Below are 23,756 nucleotides of genomic sequence, written 5' to 3'. Positions count from 1 at the left end.
TATAGGGGGCTATGTACGTAACTTGAAGTCTTATACTGAACTGCGGGTTATGGGTCATAAGAGCTCAGCTAGCTATATGCCCCCCACAAGACTGTAAAAACTTACATGACAAGCATTGGAGTCGATTTGTGGGACTGCTTGCAGGTTGCAATTGTCTGTTTAATCTTACCAATACACCCCAGGCTATAATGTATGATTAATAATTCCAAATTGTGCAGGTCTCTAATGATAGTCTCGTATCCGGCGAGTACTCAGTAGTTTCTTTTCCACTAATAGTCTATAAAATCCACATACCCGCTCACCTGCTCAACAGGACTCCCTGTGCTGTAAAGTTGTCTTTACGAAGTCCACCTAATCGCGTAAAAGTACCAACATGCCTACTGGGAGTTGCTATTGCGGCAAGATTAAAATCGAATACACTGGCGAGCCCGAGCTTACGGTAATGCTTGTGACCCATGTTCCCGTATAAATGCGAGCTAATATCAATGAGCTCAGGCCATTTGCCACTGCTCCAACTGCCGCCATTACACTGGGAGTATGTTTAGTGTCAACTACGTAATTCCAAGCGAACACTTCACAGTCTTTGGTGTACCGAAAGAAGTGCCTAAGATTGCGGACAGCGGAAACAAAATTGTCAATTGCTTTTGCGGTGACTGTGGTAAGTAGAGCTGGCAAAACTTGCCCGTCATTATCTTCAATTTATGGTTTATCTTCTCAAGAGTGCCGTGATTAACTGGCCATAGGTACAATGATTTACAGGTGGGGAGATGGATTTGGGGGTATCAATGGAAAAAGAATCCTCCAGCCAGGTGTTTTAGATGATATCGGCGACCTCGACAGCCTCCAGCCTGAGCTCGAAATGTTTGTTAAGGATCGTGTCAAATGGATTGCACCCCTTAAAGGTCTTGCTCAACATGAAGCTATGCCCGCACCGAGAAAGGAATAGGAGGGGCATGAGGGGAGTGACAGAAGACTGCCGGAAGGCATTGCAGTCGTTCATTTCATATAGCTAGCTAGGTAGTCAAAGTTACGTTGATATTATCATCAATAATCAAAATTGATGTTCATATAGAAGTGTGGAGCACTACAAGCTATAATATGATTCATTGTTCCAGTTTCAAGTTTGTCCAAGGATTATCGACCACCCGAGCCAGCTACATGGCAATAGCTTCGCTAGGTCGCCTCCTAGAAACTACTGAGACAGGTCAAGTGTCTCTTGATACAAATTTTATCAAGTCTATTTTGAAAGAACTATGAGCATTATTGAGCTTCTCTGAGAGGCAATGGTGTTTTCGCTTTTTAGGCTCGTAAACCCAGAGTTTTTAGACCCTGCCACTTTGAACCTTACTACCTGACATCAGACTGGAAATACTTCTGCGCCTCTCTAGACAAGACCAACTTCCCAAGGTAGTAGGAAATGATACTAAATAGTACGAAGGGCCAATTATATAAGTATTAGAGCTTGCTATCCTTAGTGAGGTTGTGAAGGACTTATCCATTAGTATGGTGATATATAAGGCTCCTGATAAAGGGCCAGCCCAGGTAGATACGCTTGTGCTTAATGAGAGACCTAAAACCGTATCCTAGATATTCACATCAACTCTATAGATATAGTGTCATCAAGATCTTCTCTAGCATCTATAAGCTTGCTTTTGAATATCTAACAGCCCACGAATTTACCTATATTACTACTCTATCTCAGATAGATTACCAGATGCCTAGTAATAGTAACTATTCCAAGCATATCTACTTTGATAAATATACAGCACATCTCACCCAGACTAAAAACCTCATTTTAGTTAGGCATCATCTACCAGATTAGAGCGCGTCTTCAAAGTCTATCCTATCTTCTGCTATAAGATTTCTCACCAAGGCATTTGAGCGAGATATATTTACAATACTTTAGATGTAAGCGTGCTACTTTTTCACGCACCAACCCCACTGCATCTGGTCAGTAGCATAGTCGAAACCAGAAACATTACCCAAAGAAATACTACAACGATGGGGAAAACCATCCATACGCATCGGACATATACAACGACCTGTTCAAATATGCAGTTTCGGCGTATACTTTAATATCATGCGAAGCAGCAGCAGGAGATGTTGTCACGACGTTGTTCGTTAAACTCCGCGCTAGGTTTGAAACCAATTGGACTAGGCTGGTGTTTGCCCCCCATGCAGGCCAAATTGCTTGGATCAAGTTGGATTGTTGTACAACCCTAAAAGGTTCGGAAGAAGAAGCGGTACTGTCGTGCGAAGAATCGATTGCTCCTTGAAAGATTCTTCCCGTGAAAATGGAGGTAAGACCGGTTTGGTCGCCCCATGACTAAATTTTGAGCGACACCATACGAAGAAGCTGAGAGAACGTGCATTTAGGAGGGTAAGTCTGTAAAAACCTACATTTGGGAGGACATGTTTGCGAATGTTGGAATGTCGCCGGTTAAGGACAGGGTACTTCAGGTATTGACCACGGTTTGGTCGAGCACATTGCTAGTGATGCTGACATTGTATGCCTGGACGCAATACCACAGCGCGCATTCCTGTGCAGTAAGCCGAGAAGTGTCAAATCCTGACCTGTCGCTAATTACATAAGGCATGCCGATAACCTCAAAGTTCAAGAGATACGCGTGTCCGTCGAGCTCGAGTTGTGGAGTGTTGCGTTCGTAGCCATATCCTGGAGAATTATGGAAGTTTCGCCAGAATTGACATGTGTCAGATTTTTGCCATCTGGTAACGTATAATTGCATCATGACCAAGACCATTGTCGTCGATGTCTCCCACATTGCCCAGACAGTTGTCGGAGGTGCTCCAATTTATTACCCGACATCCCTCCACAAGCACCCAAAGATGGAATTATGGACCAGGTACAGTTCCCAGATGTGCATGGCACCGCAGGGAAGGATATGTTTGAAGCCACAATGCCATCGTAAACAGGTTGATAGGTGGGCCGATCTGGGAAGAAGTCCTGGCTATACGGGTCTTGTTGAAAGATAACGTAGCTCTCGCATCGCGGTACGTCTAAGCTGCTGGGGGATGTTATGACTATAGTGGTTTTGTAAAGCAGCTTGCTCTTGTTATGTTCAACAAACCGGTGAGATATACAGAATCATTGTCTCCGAGTCTCAGCCTTCCTGCTCCCTTGTGGCAAGGAATCAGCTTCAGCTATCCATGGCTCAGCGATGAATGATCGCTAAAAATTGGTCCAATACAGCAGTATCGTGTGTTAAAGTCATGAGACACTCTAACAAAAAATCCTCTGAAGGGTTGCTTTTTTGTGGAATGGTAATTTGCAACATTTTGGATGGCCGACAAGCTTCAAGTTATAGTTGAATTGGCCGTCATTTTCCAGAGCGGCAAGCCGAGTCGCTTTCAGTACTCCGTGCGAATATTCGTGTTTTAGTAGTACAACAAACAATAACGATTATTTAGTAGGTTGCTACTACACTATACTTTGGTATGTTTTCGTCCGCAGATGATTAAGCAGGAACTCTCTTGGCACTACGGACGAAACACCTCCGTCTTTACGAATCTTTCTTTCTTAGTAATCGCGCACCTTTTCGTCCGTCTCACAACGTTCGTGATTATGGAGCTTCGATCTTCAACAGCCCAATTATCATCACACTCGAGATGTATTGGTTGGTGAATTATTAGCGGCTCGCTCGAATCCGTGTTTTTCATTCGTTGGATTGGATGCCATACATACTACGTAGTATAAATTTGAGGACTCATATCAGCCTTGGCCGGCCTCAGCTCTGTTCACGGCTGAAACCTAATTGCTCATCCTTTCGTACGTAGTATATCATACTGGAAAGAGCTAGCGTATCAGGTTCTACATATGGATCTAATCAGGATGCTCGTGTCCACTGTCTAAATCGTCCATATCTAGACCCACAATTGCTTACGTGCGGCAAAAGAAAAGAAATAGGAGCTTCGATAATTGAATCTAACCGTTTTCTTATAATACGCTATTGATTGGGAAAGCAATTTTCGGCCGATCTGACATTATGTTTGCCAATGTTATCGGGTACACGGATTTTAGGAAGTTGGTTGTGTCATGGCTGAGAAAGGTGGATTTCATGTCAGATCAGAAGAATATATAGGGATGGCGCTGGCCGGTTTGCGATAAAGATTTCTTTTTCTCTGCATTCATAATTCGACAGCACGGACATATTAGATCAGGGTCTTGAGCAACTGCTTGCTGAAAGTTCGACGCGACTACCTCGCCCCCATGGCATCCTCATTAGACGCCCATACGGCAACTCGAGCTTCGTCTCTCTCGAGCCAGACTTATCGCGACAACACCGAGTCCGCATCTGCCGTAGCAAAAGATACAGCAATCTCAAACAGCGACACAAACAATGATACACCTTCATCTCTTTACGATGAAAAGAACGAACGGAAATCAGTCGACAAGGATGAATCATCCCCCACTGAGTTGGGTGCAGAACAACTAAGTGGCGAGACAGAATACCCCAAAGCTGGCAAACTCATCTTCATTGTCGTCTCTTTGGTACTATCCATGTTCCTGATCGCTCTGGACATGACCATCGTCGCAACAGCCATCCCGCAAATCACAGATGACTTCAACTCTCTCGACCAAGTAGCCTGGTACGGGTCCGCATTCTTCTTGACGCTGGCCGCATTTCAGTCTACATCTGGCAAAGTGTACAAATTCTTTCCTTTGAAGACGTCGTTTCTGCTGTTCATTTTTGTGTTTGAGATTGGCTCTTTGCTTTGTGCGGTGGCTCCGAATAGTACTGCTTTCATCGTTGGGCGTGCCATTGCGGGTATTGGTGGTGCTGGAATTTCTAGTGGTGTTTACATTATTATCGCGTTCTCGGCGCCGCCGAGCCAGAGACCGGCGCTGACTGGTGTTTTGGGAGCTACGTTTTCTGTCGCTAGCGTTGTTGGTCCTCTGCTTGGTGGTGTTTTCACCAGTGATGTGACATGGAGGTGGTGGTAAGTTTCGTCCCACGATAGAAACCATAAAGACAAAGCTAATGCTGGTCGACAGTTTCTACATCAATCTCCCCATCGGAGGTCTCAGTGCGGCTATTATTCTCTTCTTCTTCCAGACTCCTTCCACAGCAAAACCAGTCGACGCCCCTCTTAAGGAGAAGCTACTCCAGATGGACCCTCTCGGAACAACCCTCATCATTGGCGCTACCATCTGCTACCTTCTCGCTATGCAATGGGCCGGTGTATCCAAGGCATGGAGTGACTCTGAGGTTGTCGGTCTTTTGGTCGGATTCGGTCTAATGGTCATCGCATTCATCTTTGTCCAGGTCTACTCTGGAGAACGCGCTTTGGTCCCTAGGCGTATCATCAAAGATCGCACCATCGCCCTCGGTTGCGCATACGTGTTGTTTGTTATTGGACCCATGTTCATCATGATTTACTACCTGCCCATCTATTTCCAATCCATCAAGGACGTCTCGGCTTCCCAGTCCGGTGTGCGCAACGTCCCCTTTATTCTGTCTAGCAGTTTGGGCGCCATCATGTCTGGACTTTTGATTACCGCCTTCGGTCAATACGGCTATCTCATGATTCTTGCCGTAGTCATCGAGACCATCGGCGCAGGTCTTATCTACACTTTCGATATTGGCACCGGTCACAGCAAATGGATCGGTTACCAAGTCATCTGCGGCTTTGGCGCCGGCCTCGGCAGCCAAATCGCCATCATCGTCAACCAAGCCCTCGTCGACTCTTCGGATGTCTCGAACGTTACCGCCGTCACGCTCTTCTTCCAGACCATCGGTGGCGCGCTCTGGATCTCTGGTGCTCAGGCCGGTTTCACAAATACGTTGATGAAGAAATTGCCCATCTATGCTCCCGACGTGAACCCCGCACTTGTGGTCGCCACTGGAGCCACGGATTTGCGTAAAGTCTTTACTGCAGACCAACTACCGGGAATTTTATTAGCTTACATGGACGGTCTCAAAGTCGCGTTCATTTTTGCAATTGCGCTGGGAGGCTTCTGTTGCATTATTTCGGTGTTTCCGAAGTGGAAGAGTCTCAAGGGCAAGGTGCAGCCTGGCATGGCTTAGAGCCTCAGAGAGTGCTTGAAATGACGTTACTTATTACATAACATCTCTATTTGTTATATGCATGACATGACCTGTATACGTACGGATATACAGAATTAGACACCCTGCTTTGGCGTTGGGCGAAAATATATTAATACCCAGATTGGTCACCATCAACTCTCCATTTTCTTACTAAATACGGAGTAATGTAAGCTACAGACTAAGGCCAAGGAGCTATGACTGAGCATGGCACCACCACCCCTCTCTTGGCCTAATTCCTTTCTCGAATAGGGAAACAATTCGCAGCTTCTCAATGGTCCACCGTTACGCCTTTTCGACGCCCCATCGTCAGCCCTAATTTTAACCTTCTTAGTCTGAAAAATTTAGATCTTTAGGCTTTCCGAGTGGATCGTTCCACAAATTTCTATCTTTGCGCAGATTTTTGCGAAAGCTAGATCCGGCCGTTTTCGTCCGTCCCGGCTCAGCTTTCGTAAGCATTCGGCGTTTGATTAGCTGATCAACTCTACTCTGCTTCTTGATGCTTCTATTAAGAGCTAACTATTACATACGAATGAAGCATACTACATGCCACGTTGCGAGTAATTGATCAAGGTGGCTATCTGCGCCTCTTTATATCTGTGTTCTGACACAACCACCACACAAGACTGCTCAGAGTCGCAGCTTTTCGTCCGCCCTCTTCCCTCTCCGGAGCTGCACTAGACTAATCCGTGCCCCATCAGTCATCAATCTCCAAACTCGGGGTTAAAGCCTTGTCTCCAATCTAAATCCGGATAATTACTGGATCTAAGTTTTAGGCTGGGGAGCAATATTGCTGCCTGGTCGAAGCTTCTGGCCAATTGTCACAATTGTCTTTGCATCACTAGAGAAAAAAGAGTCGCGTGTGAGCAAGACTTGGATTTTGATATTGAGCTTCTACTTCTTCTTTACTTTCATAGATTGTGCTAGCTACACTCTTAACGGACGAACAATCGGATCTGTTATCAATTGAGGTTGTGAGCCCTCTGGTCTGACATTTGACATCGCTCCGGAAGTTCACCGAAGTTTATCCGGTCCAACGGTAACCCATACATAATGTCTGCAGCTCGTTTCTTAGACTCCCAGGGCCCGCCCCGAAAGAAGATGCGGAAGGGGACCAAGAGTTGTATCGAATGTGAGCTTCTTAAAAGTCCCTCACAACTTGTCTAAGATTAACGCGAACAGGCCGCAGACGCAAAATACGTTGCACATACGACACTGATCGCCCGAATATATGCAATGAATGCCATACCAGAGGATTCGAATGCATTGATCAGGAACATGGGACCGTGGACCCCAAGGTCGCGGGCCCTCTATCCGGCGAGCAATCCTACAGTTTGCGTGAGCGAGTAACGCAGCTTGAGAATGTGGTCAGAGATATCTTGCAGCGGATGGAACATACAACCCCATCTTCGGCTTCCGCATCACCAGCGGCACAGATTGATCATCACAAGTATCCGCCAACGCAGACCAGTAAGCATTACATAAACGAATATCTCGAACCAAATCCAGCAGAGCCGAGAGTCCCCGTTTCGGGGAAGCAGATGACCGTCACGGTTGCGAGCGAAATTGTCGAGGGCGCCCCTATTACGGACAGTCATCAGATCGAGAACGCTCCAGTACTTCAGATTCTCAATAATAATATTATCTCCCGCACCGAGGGAACGGCAACACGAAATCAGAATATCGCTGCTACACAGGCCATCTCACCAAAAGCGATTGCAGCACGGAACGAGCTCGTCAAATTGATTCCACCACGTGCCGATCTCCGTCGCATTCGAGATGTGGCCGCGAATTGGTGGTCTGTGTGGGTTCAAATGTTTCCCGAACTACCTGAACGGGACAAGTCAGTTCTCGTTGGTGAGCGGGATTACTTTGAAATACCGAATTCTCCGGGAGACGTTGCCAAATTTATACTGTGCCACTTGATGTGTATCGACCAGCTTCCGGCTGGGTTCGATTACAATTCTCTAGAAATGCCCATCGTACCGAGCGAGTACGCCGATCGCTGCGTAAATACAATCGACCGGTTGATTATCAATGATGAGGATTTATGCGGCACTCTGCCCAGTCTTGAGGCGATACTACTCCTCTCTAAATGGTATACGAGCATTGGACGGCCGCGAAAGGCATGGCTTTTGACGAGGCGCGGAGTTGAATTAGCTCAATTAGCCGGTTTGCACATCTCGACAGCCAAAGATCCCCATCCAGACGATAAATTGTACGACCGACGTCTTAAGCTGTGGACAGTACTTGGCCTAAATGATCGATTCCTCTGCATGATTCTTGGTCTGCCGTATGCGGTTCAGGAACGCCTGTATCGGCCACAGGTCGAACGACGCTTGAAAACAGAGCCTCCCAATATGGAAACCTATTGCCTTCAACTATCACTTGTCATGGGTCCAATCATCGATCGAAATCAGGAAGATCCGACCAAGATGTCCATTGCAGAAACACTCAAGCTAGAGCAAGACTTGCAAGACCAGGCAAGGTCCATGCCAGACCACTTTTGGCAGCGACGAATTCCGGAGCAGAAGATCTCCGTCAATGAAGCGACTGAGCGATTGTTGCTGCCTTTTGTGTTTCACTATATGCGGGCCACGCTACATTTGCCGTTCATGTTGCAATCCCATGGCGACCGCCGGTATCAGTTCAGCCGAGAAGCTGCGTTGGAATCGACTCGGAATGCGCTGCTCTCATATAATATGTTGCGATCTGCTGATATGATGAGTCCGTACATATGCCGTTTGATTGACTTTCAGGCCTTTTCAGCGGCCATGCTCTTGATTATCAATGTTATCGGATACTCCGAAGACGCGCCAAATTACAGCCCGGAACAGGATGAGAAGGACTGGGAAATCATCGACGCCACGACAGAGGTACTCCGTCACGCCGCGATGGAACCAGCCGGCACAGTCGCACAACAGTCACTTCTGATTTTGGAGGGATTGAGCAAAAACATGGAAACAGAATGCCCGTCAGCCGTATCCTGCAAAGTCTCCGTTCCGTATTTCGGCAGTGTCACAGTGATACCAGGCAAAAAAGCCTTTAAAGTCCGAAATCGTTCATCCGCCGCTCATCAACAGCAGCAACAACAACCTACACCAAGCAGCAGCAGCTGTTTCAGTCAACAACCTTCTTCCGTCAAGGGCTGTGCATCCGAACAAACCAGCCCTTTTGGGTTATACMCCCCGCCGCAGTCAAACATCGATTTCACCAGCTGCTCCGTCTCCAACTGCCCAGATCAACAACACAACCAAGCTTTGAACGACCCAGTAACCTCATCGATATGGGACGACTCCTCCCGCGTCCAACTAGAGAATATTACCACGCTACCAAACGCTGGCATGAACCTGAACGCGGGCATGTCGATGAACCACAATCCGGAGCAAATGGCAGGCGGGCTTATGGGTGGGTTTTTGGGTAATAATGAGAACTTGAGTCTATGGTCGAATATTCCGTTGGATCTGGATTTAGATCAGGGGTGGAATTTGGATTGGACCAGTGGGGGGGCTGTAATGCAATGATCTGTATATTATACATAGATCTTAATGTGGGCAGGTCAGGGAGCATCATGTACTTTAAAAGATATACCAGAGGGATGGCGTTGATTGTTTCAGAATCTGCTGGGTTTATTTGTTTCTGATACCACTCTCCTCGACTTAGGCATCGTCCTATACTAATATACATGGACATACCTTTTCTATCTACCTTTTCTTTCTGCGGATTGATCATTTCACTGCCCTAACAACACAAGCTTCCCGTACTGTGCCATCCTTTTTATTTATGATCACAACCTGATCATCAACTTTCCACGCTGAATCTTCGCCCTTAACATTCTCCAACACAAACTTGGACGTCGACATGTGAAGCATATCATCCGCTTCCGTACCAACACTATACTTCGTCACCCACTCTCTGCCCTCGAATTCCTGCCTAATCCCCGAAAACTCAACCTCCACTGCTTTTGGGTCGTCATCAGAGACTCGCGTTTCAGCCCGCCGTAACGCAAGAAAAAACCTCCCAACTCGACAATAAAACGCCCTCTTCTTCTCCTTTCGCTCCTGCTTTTCCTCCGGAACCTCAACGCTTTCCAGCATCCAACAAACTCGATCATCCTCATTTTTGATGTCATTGTCGAAGGCATTCAACTCGCGCCACACCTCTCTATACGCCGCCACTTTCCCGCCCAAATGCGGCGCAGGCATTTCGCCGATTTCGAGATCGTCGCCATTAGGCAGTTTTGTGAATGTGCCTTCGTCTGCGACCTCCTCCTCTCCTGCCTCTTTGCTCTCAGTATTGTCATTGGTTGTGGTGTCATGAGAGTCGATTTCATGTGTGAATTTCACTTTTCCTGTTTTCATTTTCAAGTCAGTCATTCACTCTCAACAATCATTGAGCGGAAGGAAGGAGGGAAAGGGGCGTACTTGGCTCCTCAGAAACGACAATCCTCCTCCCCGCCAACGCCCAGTAGATGCTGCCATCGTCCCGATTCATGCGTAGATCAACGTAGTATGTGCCCACGCTGAGGACGAGGGTGTCTGGACCCGGCGAGATGGGCTCGGGGGGCCACTGGACGCTTATTAGGGTTGAGGCTCGGACAGGCATTTTTCTTCTTCCTTTCCTTTCCTTCTTTGTAAAGTTAACGATTACTTATCTATTTGGAAGGTGGTAGTGTTTATATATACCAGACCAATCTTGGAAAGTGATGATGATTGATGCCCCTCAAAATCGGTGGATGCTCTTATCGTTATCGCACTTTAAGGTTCATCTCCTCGACTTTCCTATTTCGTCCTAGCCCTCTATCAACTCTGTATTGAAAGGGTAAAAGACATATGATTGTAAATACAAATGCAAAGAAGTGCAGCCCCATTATGTTGCACAATCGTGCTTTTCTATCTAGGTAGCAGGTGTAAGTAGCCACTTCAAACCTCGCACACAGTCTTCTTGAGCCTTTTTTGATACATCTAAATGGGGGGCATAGACCCAGAAAATATGCGGAAGGCCCTGTTAATTGAATCTGTCAGAGCTTTAATCAATGATAGCTAAGCGCTTGTGCTATGAGATTCATACCGTATACAATGACTTTTGCACTTCGACCCCGGCATCTCGCAAGCCTTGCGCGTAGCACACAGCATCGTCCCGGAGAATGTCCACATCGCAGATTTGAATGTATGTTCTTGGTAAGCCATGAAATTGACCCCATAATGGATACGCTTCTGGACTATCTCTTTCGTCAGGCGGGACTCCAAGTGTATCTGAGAGAACATAGTTTGAGGAGATTAGTCGTTGCGAATGCTAGCTATATAGTCAATATGAAGTGAAATACATACCATGAATCTCTTCCATTCCCTGTCTCGTGAGGCGAACAGTCTCCAATTCAGCACACCATGATTGGTGCAAGTCTCTAAACGGGGGAGGAATATACCGTGCCTCCGTCCCACGCACAGTCACAGGCGCTCTGAGCAGAACACCGCTCATGGTGATATTTACACAAGAAACATTCCCTTTCATCCAGGTTTGCGCGCGTTGAGAGACGATAGCCGCGATCTGCCCACCTGAAGAGGTTCCACTTACGACTAGGTTGATCATTCCGGAAGCGAGGTTTGCTACTAAGCTGGAGAGATTGGTGACTATGTACTGAAATACGTCCCAACCATCGTTGATGGGGACAGGGTATAAATGTGCTGGGCTGAGTCGGTACTCGACACTGAGAACGGTGAGAGGACCGGATAGGGCCATGTATCGGCATATTACTGTGTATGTTCTGTTAATTGTATCACTCCATTTACGATCTAATTCGCTAACAATTTCAAGCGTACCATCTTCGGTTTCCAGGGAACCACCTGTAAATCCACCGGAATGGTAGAAGATAACCACTCCATGCCTAAATCCCTGTCCCTTCGCGGTGTATACTCGAATTGGAATATTGTGTCCATCACGGGCTGGAACGGTTGTATCTCTCGTCGATACCTCTGTAATTAAGTCGCGGCCGGCTGGAGAGTCATAGAAGTCTCTATTTCGTTGACCATCATCGTCATGGCGCACGTTGGGATTCTGCGTAATAAATGAGCTCCATTCAGCATGGAGGGGCGTCATTTTTTGGATTGGACTAGGACGATTAGTCGCAGTTCAAACAGTCTGTAGAAGAATTCAATGCATTTATTCCCATGTTTGAAAAATGCACTCCGTAGGCAGCAGCGAAATATTTGGTTTCTCGTATTTCTATCTTCGACCATGTGCTTMCCCCGCCTCTTTTATAAAATCGAAGCCTAGGTTACTTAAAATGTCCCTTACTTTGGTACATAGTTCTTTGCTAGGCAAAAAAGGCTAAATTGTAAGGAGTAGGGAGCTGGATTGCCGCAATAGTATAATACTCTACTATATATCTGTAAGGCAGACTGAATGAAAGAGAGTTGAAAATAATAATTCCAATCTATCTGTATTGGTTTTGGAAGGAAAATATAGCCTAAGGTGATATTAGATATAGTCGTTGGAGGTCTTAATCTTCATCCACAGTTTTGTATGATGGTATCGCTATAATGGTTTAATCAATCTCATGAGCTATACTATAAGAAGTCTGGCTAGAAGGGGCATCAGAAAGGCAGGAAATCAGCCACATCCGCGTAGCTATCATCTGGTCCTTTCCAGTGTTGTTCCAGTACTTCCAGTGCTCTCAAAACATTGCGAATCCGGAGGATCGTGTATAGCTCCGTTAGAAGGTGTTTTACTGTCTCTCTATCGTGGGCTATAGCTTCACAACTATGGATCGTTAGATAAGAACTTCGTTCAAATTTCAGAGTAGAACTAGACATACCCCGCGGTAAATATAGGCGTCGTAAGCAAGATCCACGGCGACAATACCGTAACAGGTAAGACATTACACACTGCATCCAGAATACCTCTGACGCACTGTTGTACTTGTCCGGACTCGGGGGCCATGTTATATAATCGTCGACGAATATGAAGAAGCGCCGAGTACTGGTATGCAGTATTGCAAGCAGTAAACATTCGAATTTCCTCTGCACTCAGAGACATTTCAGCGGAAATTCTGAGTCCGCCATCCTTGTCGCGATGGATCATGTTTTCGACCCGTTGTTCGATTTCAATGCATTCATCGCAATGCCTCAGCAGGTCTGACAGAATGTCATCACCGCAGGATTCATCTTTTTTAGATGCATATTTTTGCATCAAGGACCCAATATCTCTAAACGCCAAGTGCAAATCAGCCGAATAACCGGCATAGATATCCAGCATAGAGCCTTGGCTAACCACTGAATCGATCATGGGCTGAATTACCTGTTGTTGTTCATCATGAGTTTCGTCATTCGTTAATGCAGATAAAGCTTCGATGGAAATGTACCATCTTGCTATCAACCAGCCCCCGGAGGATGCATTTGTCGATAGACCGGTCGATGTGGTCTTGAGGAGGGCCCTTGCGCCTTTGAGATGTGCGCGCCAGGATGAGTCATATTTACCGGAGTAGATCTCGAAAAGACAGAGAGTCTTTACGGTATGCAACAGACCCGGCGTATGGTTGACATTGCATGTAGGATCCTTGTCTTCGAGTTCCTGCCGTAGATGTGTGATACTGCACGCAAGAATGTCGGCAACCGATGTGTCGCATATCCCACCCCCAGTTGCATTACTAGAATTAGTATAAATCAAAGTCGAGAGATGAAGTGCTGAAAATGCTAGGGTAGCGTATAGTAAGGAAGGTGTTTCCAGCGCCACGGGTAGGATTTGACATGCTTGTTCGCGGACCGAGGTGTGACTCATTAATTTGGAGACGTGTGTTATGAAATGGTTCAGCAGTAATTTGTCGCGGGAAGATAGGGCTTTGAAAGCGTCTACTTCCATCAATTTGGATTCCTCATCTATCGAAGGTTGAGCCGGTGGACTGTGGTGCAAACTCTCTAACTCTGTCGCAGTAATAGAACAAGCAGCCTTCCGCCTCCTCCTTCGTCTCGATGTCTGCTCTTGTTTTCTCGGTACACGACCATCCCATTTGAGTTTAATAACATACTCGCAATTCACAGCGGCTTCTTCGCAGCGCGTACAACTGGGCCGCCTTTCGTCGCATTTTTGGCGTCGGTGTTTGCAGCGGGCGCAGCCATGGTGGGAGCGCATGGTGGCGTCTATTCACAATTGTTCTAGTCTTTTCAAGGACTCAAGGACTCTGATCTTTAGACGGCGCAAGGAGAAGGTGTAATTCTTTATGATGATACGGTATTGAGCAGGGGAAACTTGCTAATTAGAACTAAGAATGTTCTTGGAAGTATGGGGTAATTTGTCTCTAGGCTTATCTCTGCCCAATCATCGAGATAATCCACATCCCACTTGCAAAGTCTAATATCAAGACGCAAGTTTCTAGCTTTTACATAATAAAGTCTGGTGTGCCCTCACACGATCCTGCACGGTCATCAGCGATGCATCTTTTGCATGCTGACGTCTCGATGTTTTAGCGATCTTGAATACTGCAATGACCGTCTCGGTATTGATTGTAATCATGTATTGGTATTTCGATGCATACGTACGGTCATTTACCGTAAGGGCTTTGGCCACTTGAGAGGACAAGGTATAACTAGGTAGCACATTCATATACAAGCAAAGAAATGCCCTGTCTTTGTTTATTGGATGACCGAAAAGAAAATATCCGCCCACGTGGAATTTTCTCTTCTACTGTCCCTGTCGGTATTTCAGGTACTTCAGGTACCTTCATCGTTCTGCTGCAATCAGCTTTCAATCCAAGATGGCCTTCTATTCTGTTGTTAGGTTAACCATTCTCTGGCACTGGCTTTGCATATTTGCCAGCAGCGCTGTTGCTTCCATTACTGCTGCTACTGACCTAGCCAACCTCCGGACTCAGCTGTCTCCCAATGCATCGATTTCATGGAGTACCTCAGATGCGCCTAGATGGAGCGATTACGATGCACCACAGCCGATCGCGATCATAAACGTGGCCGCAGAAAAGGACGTACAAATTACGGTAAGCCTAAAACCTGCAATACAGTATAGGCATAGTATACTGTCATGTCTCACGCATTCAGATTCAATTTTGCAACTCCAAGAGCATACCATACCTAGTCCAAAACGGTGCACACGGTTCGTCGACTACATTAGGCCAGCTGAACCACAACGGCGTCATCATCAACCTTGCCGCTCTGAATAGAGTTACGTTCAATTCCGAGAAGACACTTGTCAGCCTTGGAGGCGGGACCTTGATGTCGGAAATGATTCAAAGTGCTTACTCCAATAGTGCCTTGGTGCTATCTGGGACATGTAATTGCATTGGCTACTTGGGCGCTCTACTGGGAGGCGGAACCGGTTATTTGATGGGCCAGTACGGGCTCATGCTGGACAATGTCGTCTCCCTAAACGTAGTCCTTGCGTCTGGACAGGCAATAACTATTACACCTAGTGCTGATGCAGAATACGACGAGAGTCTCTGGTGGGCCTTGCGTGGCGCCGGACCAAATTTTGGCGCAGTCACGTCGGCCGTGGTGAAATCATATCCTGTCAATTCGACCGCATTGAACGCTTGGCTCGGCCCTCTTGTCTTTGAAGAGAGTCAGCTTGGTACTCTGATCCAAACCATGAACGATATCACGCTCCAACCCCGGATGGCCATGTCACTAACATTTGCAAGCTCTGGGAACGCGTCAGTCTCTCCACTCATCATTCTCACCGTGTTTTATCACGGCACCGAGGCTCAAGGCAAGGCCGCTTTTGCGCCAATATACGAAATAGGCCCAGTGGCAGATAATACCTCAATTATATCGTATCCAGACTGGAATGCTGCCCAGGATACGTCGTGCATCAAAGGGGGTAACAAGCCGTCCTTTGGTGCTGGGCTTGCGGGGTTGGAACCTAAGTCATGGGAAGTAGTTTATGACGCATATAAAGAATTTCTCTTACATCCGGAAGCTCAGGACAGCGTTATTCTGTTGGATGCATACTCTACTGCGCAGATTAGTTCTATTTCTGATTCCTCTACGGCTTATCCGTTTCGCTCCACAATTCGTTTCAATGCTCAAGCCTCCCTGGTATGGAATGGCTCCAGCTTTGATGCAAGCGCTCTAGCTTTTGGTTCGTTCTGTAGGGACAAATGGAGGCTGAGTTCAGGCTTAAAGAAAAATAGCACGTATGTGGTCTCTCCGCCCTAGAGGTCTCTCTCTGGGAAAAAATGAAAGCTAACCGCTTCCAGGTATATCAACAACGCGTTCGGAGACGAAAGTTTGACGACTGTGTATGGCCAGAGCCTTCAAAGACTTCAGGATCTTAAAAATATATATGATCCTTATGGTCGATTCAATTATTGGTTCCCGCTTGATGGTGACAAGAAGTGATGTGCGGAAATTCCAAAGTTACTTGCCAAAAGTGAAGACTGTCATGTCTCTGATATTTTTATTGACACTATTGTCATTGGCAAATTTGAATGGAATTCAGTCAGGTCCAAAGAGCTGGGTATATTTAGGAGACATGTAAATATTGGCATAGTAGACTGACGCTGAAGCGTATATACATAGCGATATCCATGGATTTTTCTCAAATTTGAGTCGATATCTCACGCTAAAGCGGAATTGATAAATCGTGCAAGTGCTTCAGCGTGTTTCCCATGCTTTAGAATGATATGTATGTAAGCGAACGACAAAGAATAGTCTATATGAATATCAAAACTTACCATCATCGAAAAGTGATTCGCACCATGTGCAAGCTGCACTTGGATTTCTTGTCCCAGAAAAAGTTGTGCCCACCCTCCTGCGCTGAAGTCAGTGCGTGGTTCTGTCAGAAACTTCGTGTTGTGAGCAGCTTCTCCCGGCATGGTAGGGAAGCTAGCATAGTCATTCCCATCGAAAACACAATCTGTAGCCAGGTAAATCGATACTCGGGGCTCAACAATGTTTTCGCCATGTTTCATCAGGGGCTTAGCGTGATAGTCATGCAACATATCAATCGTAGCATTGAAATGCGGAATCAGCCATGGGGGAACCTGTGTGTAGTCTTTAGAGTGACCACCAGCTTGTTCCTCCGCAAAACCGCTTTTGACATTATTCTCAATGTTGATTTTCTCAATCTGACCAAAGATGCCCTGCTCCTGACAATGATCGTAAAACCCTTGAGGAAGCCGACCGAGCCCTGAGGTTGGATCTGGTGAGTCGATTAAGACCAGGTTTTCTACAGTGTCACCTTGCTGTATCAACTCAGTCATTGCGCGAAATGCGAGAATGCCTCCAGCGGACCAACCGCCCAGGTTATACGGGCCGCAAGACTGACGACGGCGAATCTCAGCCAAATATATGGAGATGAGTTCATCCAGGTTGCATGTCTTCATGGCTTCTGGATGTTTTCGAAAAGGTGATATTAAACCTATAATGGTCACAGATTCATTTACACGGGGGATGTCGACGTAGGATAGAGCGGAGCCTGAACCATCTGGGAAAAGAAACAAGATTTTTCCTCTAACTTCCACACTGGATGCAACTGAAGGTCTTTGTAAGATGACTGACGAGCGGCTCTCGAAGCTTGTGGTTATGTCATTTGAGTCTTTGAATTGTGTGTGCCTCTCCTGGGATGTTTCTATGGTGCATGACTCAGTCACCACAGGTGAAGAACTTCCTGTAGAGACAATTGTCGAAGAATCGCTCGTTTTTGATGACGGCGACAATGTTGATGAGGGACTGAAGAACTTGATGACCTCATTTTTCAATTCGCCTACCGTGCGAAATTCGTCAAAAACGGTAATCCCAGAATTTGTATAGAATCCGAGATCATCCTTAAGCCTGCTGGTTATAATCAGCGACAAAAGTGAGTCTATTCCAACGGATGCGAGAGGTGTGTCATCTTGTAAGTCTTCGTCACCCACGCCGCTTTCTTCACTGATGATTTTAAACATCATGGAAATTTTAGCATTCACATTACTTCCCAGTAGGGATTCACTTTCATCACTATAAACAGTAGACGGAGTATGGATGAAGGACTTGGACTCGCGAGGTTGTGCGCTAACTTGCGATGGTGCTTTATATCCCAGTGATAGAATGGAATGTAATATCTTCTTGTTGACCCCGAGGAGCTAGGCGAAAACAAGTCAGTAGAGTAAAGCTGCCAATATTGCTTCAACTGACTCACTTTTATGTTCTCAAACTTTCCGACCACGCTATCGCCATTGATTATGATTATCGAACCTTGATATAAGCTACCTTCGAATCTCGACATTTCTGTATAGCATTGGTATGGGATATTGGGATCAATGTTAGTGTATAATTCAAGAGATTCCCAGCCATGGTTCACGAAAACTTCATTTTCAAGATCGGAATTATCATTTGCATTCATCACAAACCCAGCGACCTGGGAGAAGGCATCAATATAGGCCGGATGGGTATGCGAACACAGCGAGTCGCTTTTCAGATTTGTAAGGGCTCGGAAATCAACAATACTACTCGCAGCCATGGCGTTGCTGTCAAGAATGATCTCTTTCAGTCCCCTGTACTTAGAGTCGAACTCCGCCACAGTCGCTACCATGCGGTATATCATTGACTTATTGTACTTGTAACACCTATCTGAGGCAACTCCTTCGCGTAGATTCTCAATCTTGCGCTGTACCTCTTTTGCATGTTGGGGTTTGAGTATGTGTTCCTGACGGAATTTTATGGAACAGTAGGCGTGCTTGAAAAGCGTTGTTCCCTGAACCTGTTCCCAGTCAGTGATTTTTGGCTAGGAAAACAAGTAATCTGCACATTTGAAACCACTGCAGACTAAGAGTTACTCACATCAACGCTTAAGAAGCTACAAATTGCCGTTTCCTTGGACCAGTCAACTTCTACTGTCGTGCGTAACAACTGTGGGCTCGTTGCTTGAGCCACAAGAGCCCTTTCGAGTACCATGTCGCATATAGTCACTACCTTTCGATTTTCTACAGATTGGTATCGTCTTTGGAGATATGTTCCCAAGGTGAACGCGATATCGGCATATACGGACTGTACACAGTCAGTTCATGCTCAACCAACTCATATTTCCCAACAACTACAGTTGCTGCAGAGCTGCTTAAAATTGACAGCAAACATTAGGTAGTGGATGGTATACGAAAGGATTTGAAACACATAGGGAAACCAATAACACACCGGTGTACACAATGGTATTCCATTGACTCTATGTCCCTGGACTAAACCCTTCATACTATCCCTAGATAAGTCCAATTGCACAACAAGGAGTCCCGATGTTTGTCCGATTTCTTCCTGTAGAGTGTCGTAAACTGTAGTATCTAGGGGCTGAACTGCAGTTGACATTTCCTCGCCATTCTGGTAAATGATCGGAGGATCACCCTTGCGCAGAGACCAGTCATTGACATATTGGATCCAGTACGGCTCAGCATCCCAGCTATAGGCTGGTAATGAGATGAGATCCAGGGTTGAGACAAAATCTCTGTGATATTCGCGCCATTGTATATCCACTCCAGCCATGTAAAGCCAAGAGAGTACCTCCGAGACCGTCTTCCAAGTGTTTATGTGCTTTATCATAGAAGGCATAATCTTGATATCTGGCCGCGTATTTGATTTTTGAAAAATCGATTTGAACATATTTGAGAACGTATAATGATCTCCAATCTCCAGGATACAACAATTACGCGATAATAGACCTCCTCTGTCCGCAACATCCATGGCGCGGACGATATTAACTTGACCGCGACAGTGAGCTGCTAGATGTTCAGGTCCAACAGCGCCGATTTTGTCAATTATCTTTCCTTCCAGCGGACATATCACAGGTACCGAAGGAGCGTGGTATGAAGTCGCCCGGGCTCGTACTACAAATTCTTCCAGCAAACCGTCTACTTGAGCCGAGTGAAATGCATAACGGATTGTAAGTGGGATAGCTTTGATACCGCTACTTTGAAGTGTTTTAGCACAGTCCTCAATGTCTTGATGTAGGCCACTCAGAACGACGTCTTCGGGGCTGTTAATGCAAGCGACTTCAACCATGTGATTATGGTTCAGGAAATTTTCTAGGACTGTCAACGATGCCTTTACGGCAAGCATGGAATGCGTTCCAGATCTGCAATTCTTCTCGAGCAACTGGGCTCTGGCAGCGACGAGAAAAATTGTGTCTGTTTCCGAGAGGACACCTGCACAGTTGAGTGCTGCATAATGTCCCAAACTATGACCAATAACTGCAGCAGGCTGTATGCCGCATGCACGCCAAAAACGGGATATAGCCATTTGTAAGGAGACTGTAGCGACCTGTATAGTTGAAGAGGAAAATTGTGAAATATCTCCTGTCGTTGACGTAATCAATGGCAGAATCGAAGCAACACCATGTGATCGAGCCACCTGGTCATAGCGATGAATATCGGTACGGAAGGATGAAAACGTATCGAACAAAACTTTGCCCATCCCAATGTACTGGGAGCCTTGTCCGCTGAACGCGAAAATCGTTGCGGGAGCTGAAACCGTTCTCTTCTTGCCAACTTTCGTGTCTAGTGCATGTTTGAGTTCTTCGACTAAAGATCCTAGAGAGCTTGCAGTAACTGCAACACGATGGGCATGATGCATCCGCCGTGCCGTCGTGGTATATGCCAGGGACGGTAGATCAAAGGGTCTTTCCTGGTTATCAGAGCTTACGAAATCCAGCATCTTTTGCAAGTTGTTCATAAGTGAGCGCGAGCTCTTAGCAGACACAGTCACAACGCTGATTGAGCGAGGGTCTCTCCTTAGACTACCTTCATTGTCAATTTTCGGCTTTGGAGGTGCATCTTCAACGAGTAAAGTGGTGTTCCCACCTGCTGCGCTAAAGTTGTTGACCAAGACTCGGCGTGGTGACACCCCATCTCGTTTCCAAATTACTGGCTTGGATGCAATAAAAACTTGCCGTGAAGCTAGGTCCGAAGGAAATTTAGAATTTATCCTTGTTTTAATTCCACAATGGGGTGGAATCGTGTCATGACGCATCATCAAGATTACTTTTGCAAGACTGGTAGCACCCGCGGCAGCTTCACCGTGGCCTACGTTGGCTTTAGCTGCACCTAGATACAAGGGATGATGTCTAGACCCTTTTTCATGAGTCGCCGGTGCCAGAGAGGCTAGAACGCTGGTCATCTCGGTGGTGTCACCGGCCTGCGTGCCTGTCCCATGCATTTCGGCGTAAGAAACATCGTCCGGGTTGACGCCTGCGAGAACGTGGTCGATAGCCGATTTCTGGGCACCGAAAAACGGCCTGGTGATTGACTCCGCCTCCGCGGAATGGTTTGTGTGCGCGTTAGATATTACTGCTAGCACATGGTCATTCTCAGCCAGCGCATCTTCTAGCCGCTTCATAACCAACGTGACAACGCCTTCTCCTCGACAATAGCCATCCGCCGTTTCATCAAATGTCTTGCAGTTCCCGGTGCGAGACAGGAAGAATCCACGATCTAGCCCGGCAGTGAAGTCAGGATTCGTTATGATGTTCGTTCCCCCGGCTATTATGGTATCTGCCTCTCCCTTCCACAATGAATTGCAGGCAATATAAATGGCAGTAAGACTAGAGGAACAAGCAGTATCAATGCAATAACTTGGACCTGAGAATTTAAAATAGTAATTGACTCGGCCAGGTATAAAAGCCCTATTGCCCCCAGGAATGAGGTATGAATCGATTTGCTGCGCACTATTGGTTTCCATCCAGTCATTGCTCGTAACCCCATAGGAAACCCCAACACGGTCTCTTTTGGTTGATGGGCTACCGTCAGGAACGATGCCTGCCTGTTCGAGAGCTTCATATGCCGTCACAAGCGCTAAACGCTGCGCTGGGTCGATTTGGGCTGCTTCTCGTGGTGAGATTCCAAAGAACCTCGCATCAAATAGTTCGGGTTCATCGAGCCAGCATCCAAATGGTGTGATGCTCGTATTCTTTTTTCTACCAGTTGCATCTGTGTGGGAAGCAACGTTCCATCTTTGAGATGGTACGGTCTTGTGAACATCAAGTCCCTTTGCAAGAACATCCCAGAATTCATCCATGCTACTGGCGCTCGGGAATCGTCCGGATATTCCCACAATTGCGATAGGTGTCGGAACCGCAGTTTTGGTTAAAGAAGCTTGATATATGTGGTTAGAGGTTGGTATTCCATGATCCAAAACCGAATCCATGTCTAGTCTGACGTCGATACCTCTGTCCTGTAAAGCGGCAGCCAATCCATTTACCGCTGATGATGCAATTGGAACAAGTATAATACTCGATTTGTCGGTATCTGATAGCTCTATTATATCGGTAGACAGAGACTTTAGAACCAAGTCTAATCGGAGCTCATCACGTAGTATATCGCGGACGGCTATTTCCAGGGCAGATTTCATCGTTGAAGGGATATTGATCCTGCCAGTTGAAGCTGATATAACCGGGATAGCTTTATAGTCCCTTTTTTCGTTCACAATGAGAATACTTGGCGTGAGAATTGTTTCCATGTCCTGCTCTGAGTAGAGGTGGCGGGCATGATAAGGAGCGTGAAGAGGCAACTGGACGTACTTCGACGATGTGACGGGTCGGGACTTTTTCAATTGTTCCATAGTACTAGGTGGACCAGCAACAATGACACTGCGAAGTGACAGACCGCTGATGTATGGCTTTGAAGTCACTGGAACTGCCTATGACACCCATTTGTGGTGGAGTTAGAAAAATGGCTATTATTGTTTAGATACGGTGACATAGACCTACCTGTGACTCTACAACTTGCACAAGCATTTCCGTGACTTCTTTTCTCGACAACCCATGGATTGATAGTGCCCATGAGTCCACTGCCGAAGACGAGATATCGATGCAATTTGCAACATTCAATACTAGGCGACCGACACGGAAAGAGATCTTGACAGCTTCTAGAGCGTGTGGTAGTAGTTCAGACAGTGACCTACAGCAAGCTATGGCAGCAGCAGCTATGCTACCGGTACAAATTCCAACAACAATCGTGTCCAGCGGGGTTGGGTATACGCCATGTCGTTTATGAAGATGCCTCAATCATACAAGTAGGTTAGCGACACTTAAAGCCTTGTGGCAATCTAAATTTATTATTTTTCACCTATGCCCTGAACGCTACATGATGATATGGAACTGGTTGGGAACCTACCGCATGAATAGCCCAATCTGGTAAACAGTCGTCAATGCATGCTCGACAGCCAAGTTTTGGATGCCAAGACTCCTCCATCTTGCTATATCAAGCAGACTTGAGAAATGGGGGGAGGTCGAAGGTAAAGCGCTCAATAACTCGCGGCGAATGATCTTGTACGATTGCACAAGGAAAGCATCCAGGATTGGGTCTTGATCGGACAGCAGCAGCGCGGGCAACCCTGTTGAGTAGTCCTCTACCTGGTCGCCAAATACATACACAATCATATTCACTGCTTATTCAGTTTTGAATACAGAGAATAGATGTTTTCTTAACCAGTGAATGGCTTTGGTCTTCGTCTCGGGTGTCCTCGTCTCGTCGTAAGGCATCCAATCTCAAGGGTTCTGGTAAGGCTTCTTCTTTAAGCTGAGAAACATTTCTATCGGCTAAATATGTATCATTCTCAGGCTGTCAATGTGGATCACCGTTTATGGCGTGATACATCTGATAGAACAGCATGTGCATGTTGCTCCATATCGTATTTCACATACCGTAATAATACCTTGTTACGTTACAATGTAATTACCAGACTCTCTTATCCTTCCCATTAATCTTACCATACCGTACTATAC

The 23,756-nt window shown here is 46.3% G+C and overlaps 5 protein-coding genes across 5 annotated transcripts; 3 read left to right on the top strand and 2 right to left on the bottom strand.

Annotated features, from left to right (window-relative positions):
• Window positions 1-4,228: 4,228 nt before the first annotated feature.
• Window positions 4,229-6,047, top strand: BHQ10_006467 (uncharacterized protein; the record flags this gene model as incomplete). The annotated part of the gene is made up of 2 exons (XM_040879056.1): window positions 4,229-4,959; window positions 5,015-6,047. The coding sequence occupies 2 exons, from the start codon at window positions 4,229-4,231 to the stop codon at window positions 6,045-6,047; spliced, it is 1,764 nt and encodes a 587-aa protein (XP_040734971.1).
• Window positions 6,048-7,118: 1,071 nt separating this feature from the next.
• Window positions 7,119-9,589, top strand: BHQ10_006466 (uncharacterized protein; the record flags this gene model as incomplete). Its single annotated transcript, XM_040879055.1, has 2 exons — window positions 7,119-7,197; window positions 7,248-9,589. 2 exons carry the CDS (start codon window positions 7,119-7,121, stop codon window positions 9,587-9,589), a joined length of 2,421 nt encoding a protein of 806 aa, XP_040734970.1.
• A 204-nt stretch (window positions 9,590-9,793) lies between these two features.
• Window positions 9,794-14,192, bottom strand: BHQ10_006465 (uncharacterized protein; the record flags this gene model as incomplete). Its single annotated transcript, XM_040879054.1, has 6 exons — window positions 9,794-10,416; window positions 10,490-10,634; window positions 11,136-11,320; window positions 11,396-11,818; window positions 11,885-12,174; window positions 12,880-14,192. 6 exons carry the CDS (start codon window positions 14,190-14,192, stop codon window positions 9,794-9,796), a joined length of 2,979 nt encoding a protein of 992 aa, XP_040734969.1.
• A 622-nt stretch (window positions 14,193-14,814) lies between these two features.
• Window positions 14,815-16,411, top strand: BHQ10_006464 (uncharacterized protein; the record flags this gene model as incomplete). The annotated part of the gene is made up of 3 exons (XM_040879053.1): window positions 14,815-15,051; window positions 15,113-16,206; window positions 16,270-16,411. 3 exons carry the CDS (start codon window positions 14,815-14,817, stop codon window positions 16,409-16,411), a joined length of 1,473 nt encoding a protein of 490 aa, XP_040734968.1.
• A 218-nt stretch (window positions 16,412-16,629) lies between these two features.
• Window positions 16,630-22,591, bottom strand: BHQ10_006463 (uncharacterized protein; the record flags this gene model as incomplete). The annotated part of the gene is made up of 5 exons (XM_040879052.1): window positions 16,630-16,683; window positions 16,747-18,135; window positions 18,192-18,776; window positions 18,833-19,039; window positions 19,184-22,591. 5 exons carry the CDS (start codon window positions 22,589-22,591, stop codon window positions 16,630-16,632), a joined length of 5,643 nt encoding a protein of 1,880 aa, XP_040734967.1.
• Window positions 22,592-23,756: the final 1,165 nt, after the last annotated feature.

Source organism: Talaromyces amestolkiae (genome assembly GCF_001896365.1).
Source record: "Talaromyces amestolkiae strain CIB chromosome Unknown scaffold12.1, whole genome shotgun sequence".
Classification (NCBI taxonomy): domain Eukaryota; kingdom Fungi; phylum Ascomycota; class Eurotiomycetes; order Eurotiales; family Trichocomaceae; genus Talaromyces; species Talaromyces amestolkiae.
This window is presented reverse-complemented; position numbering and strand designations above follow the sequence as displayed.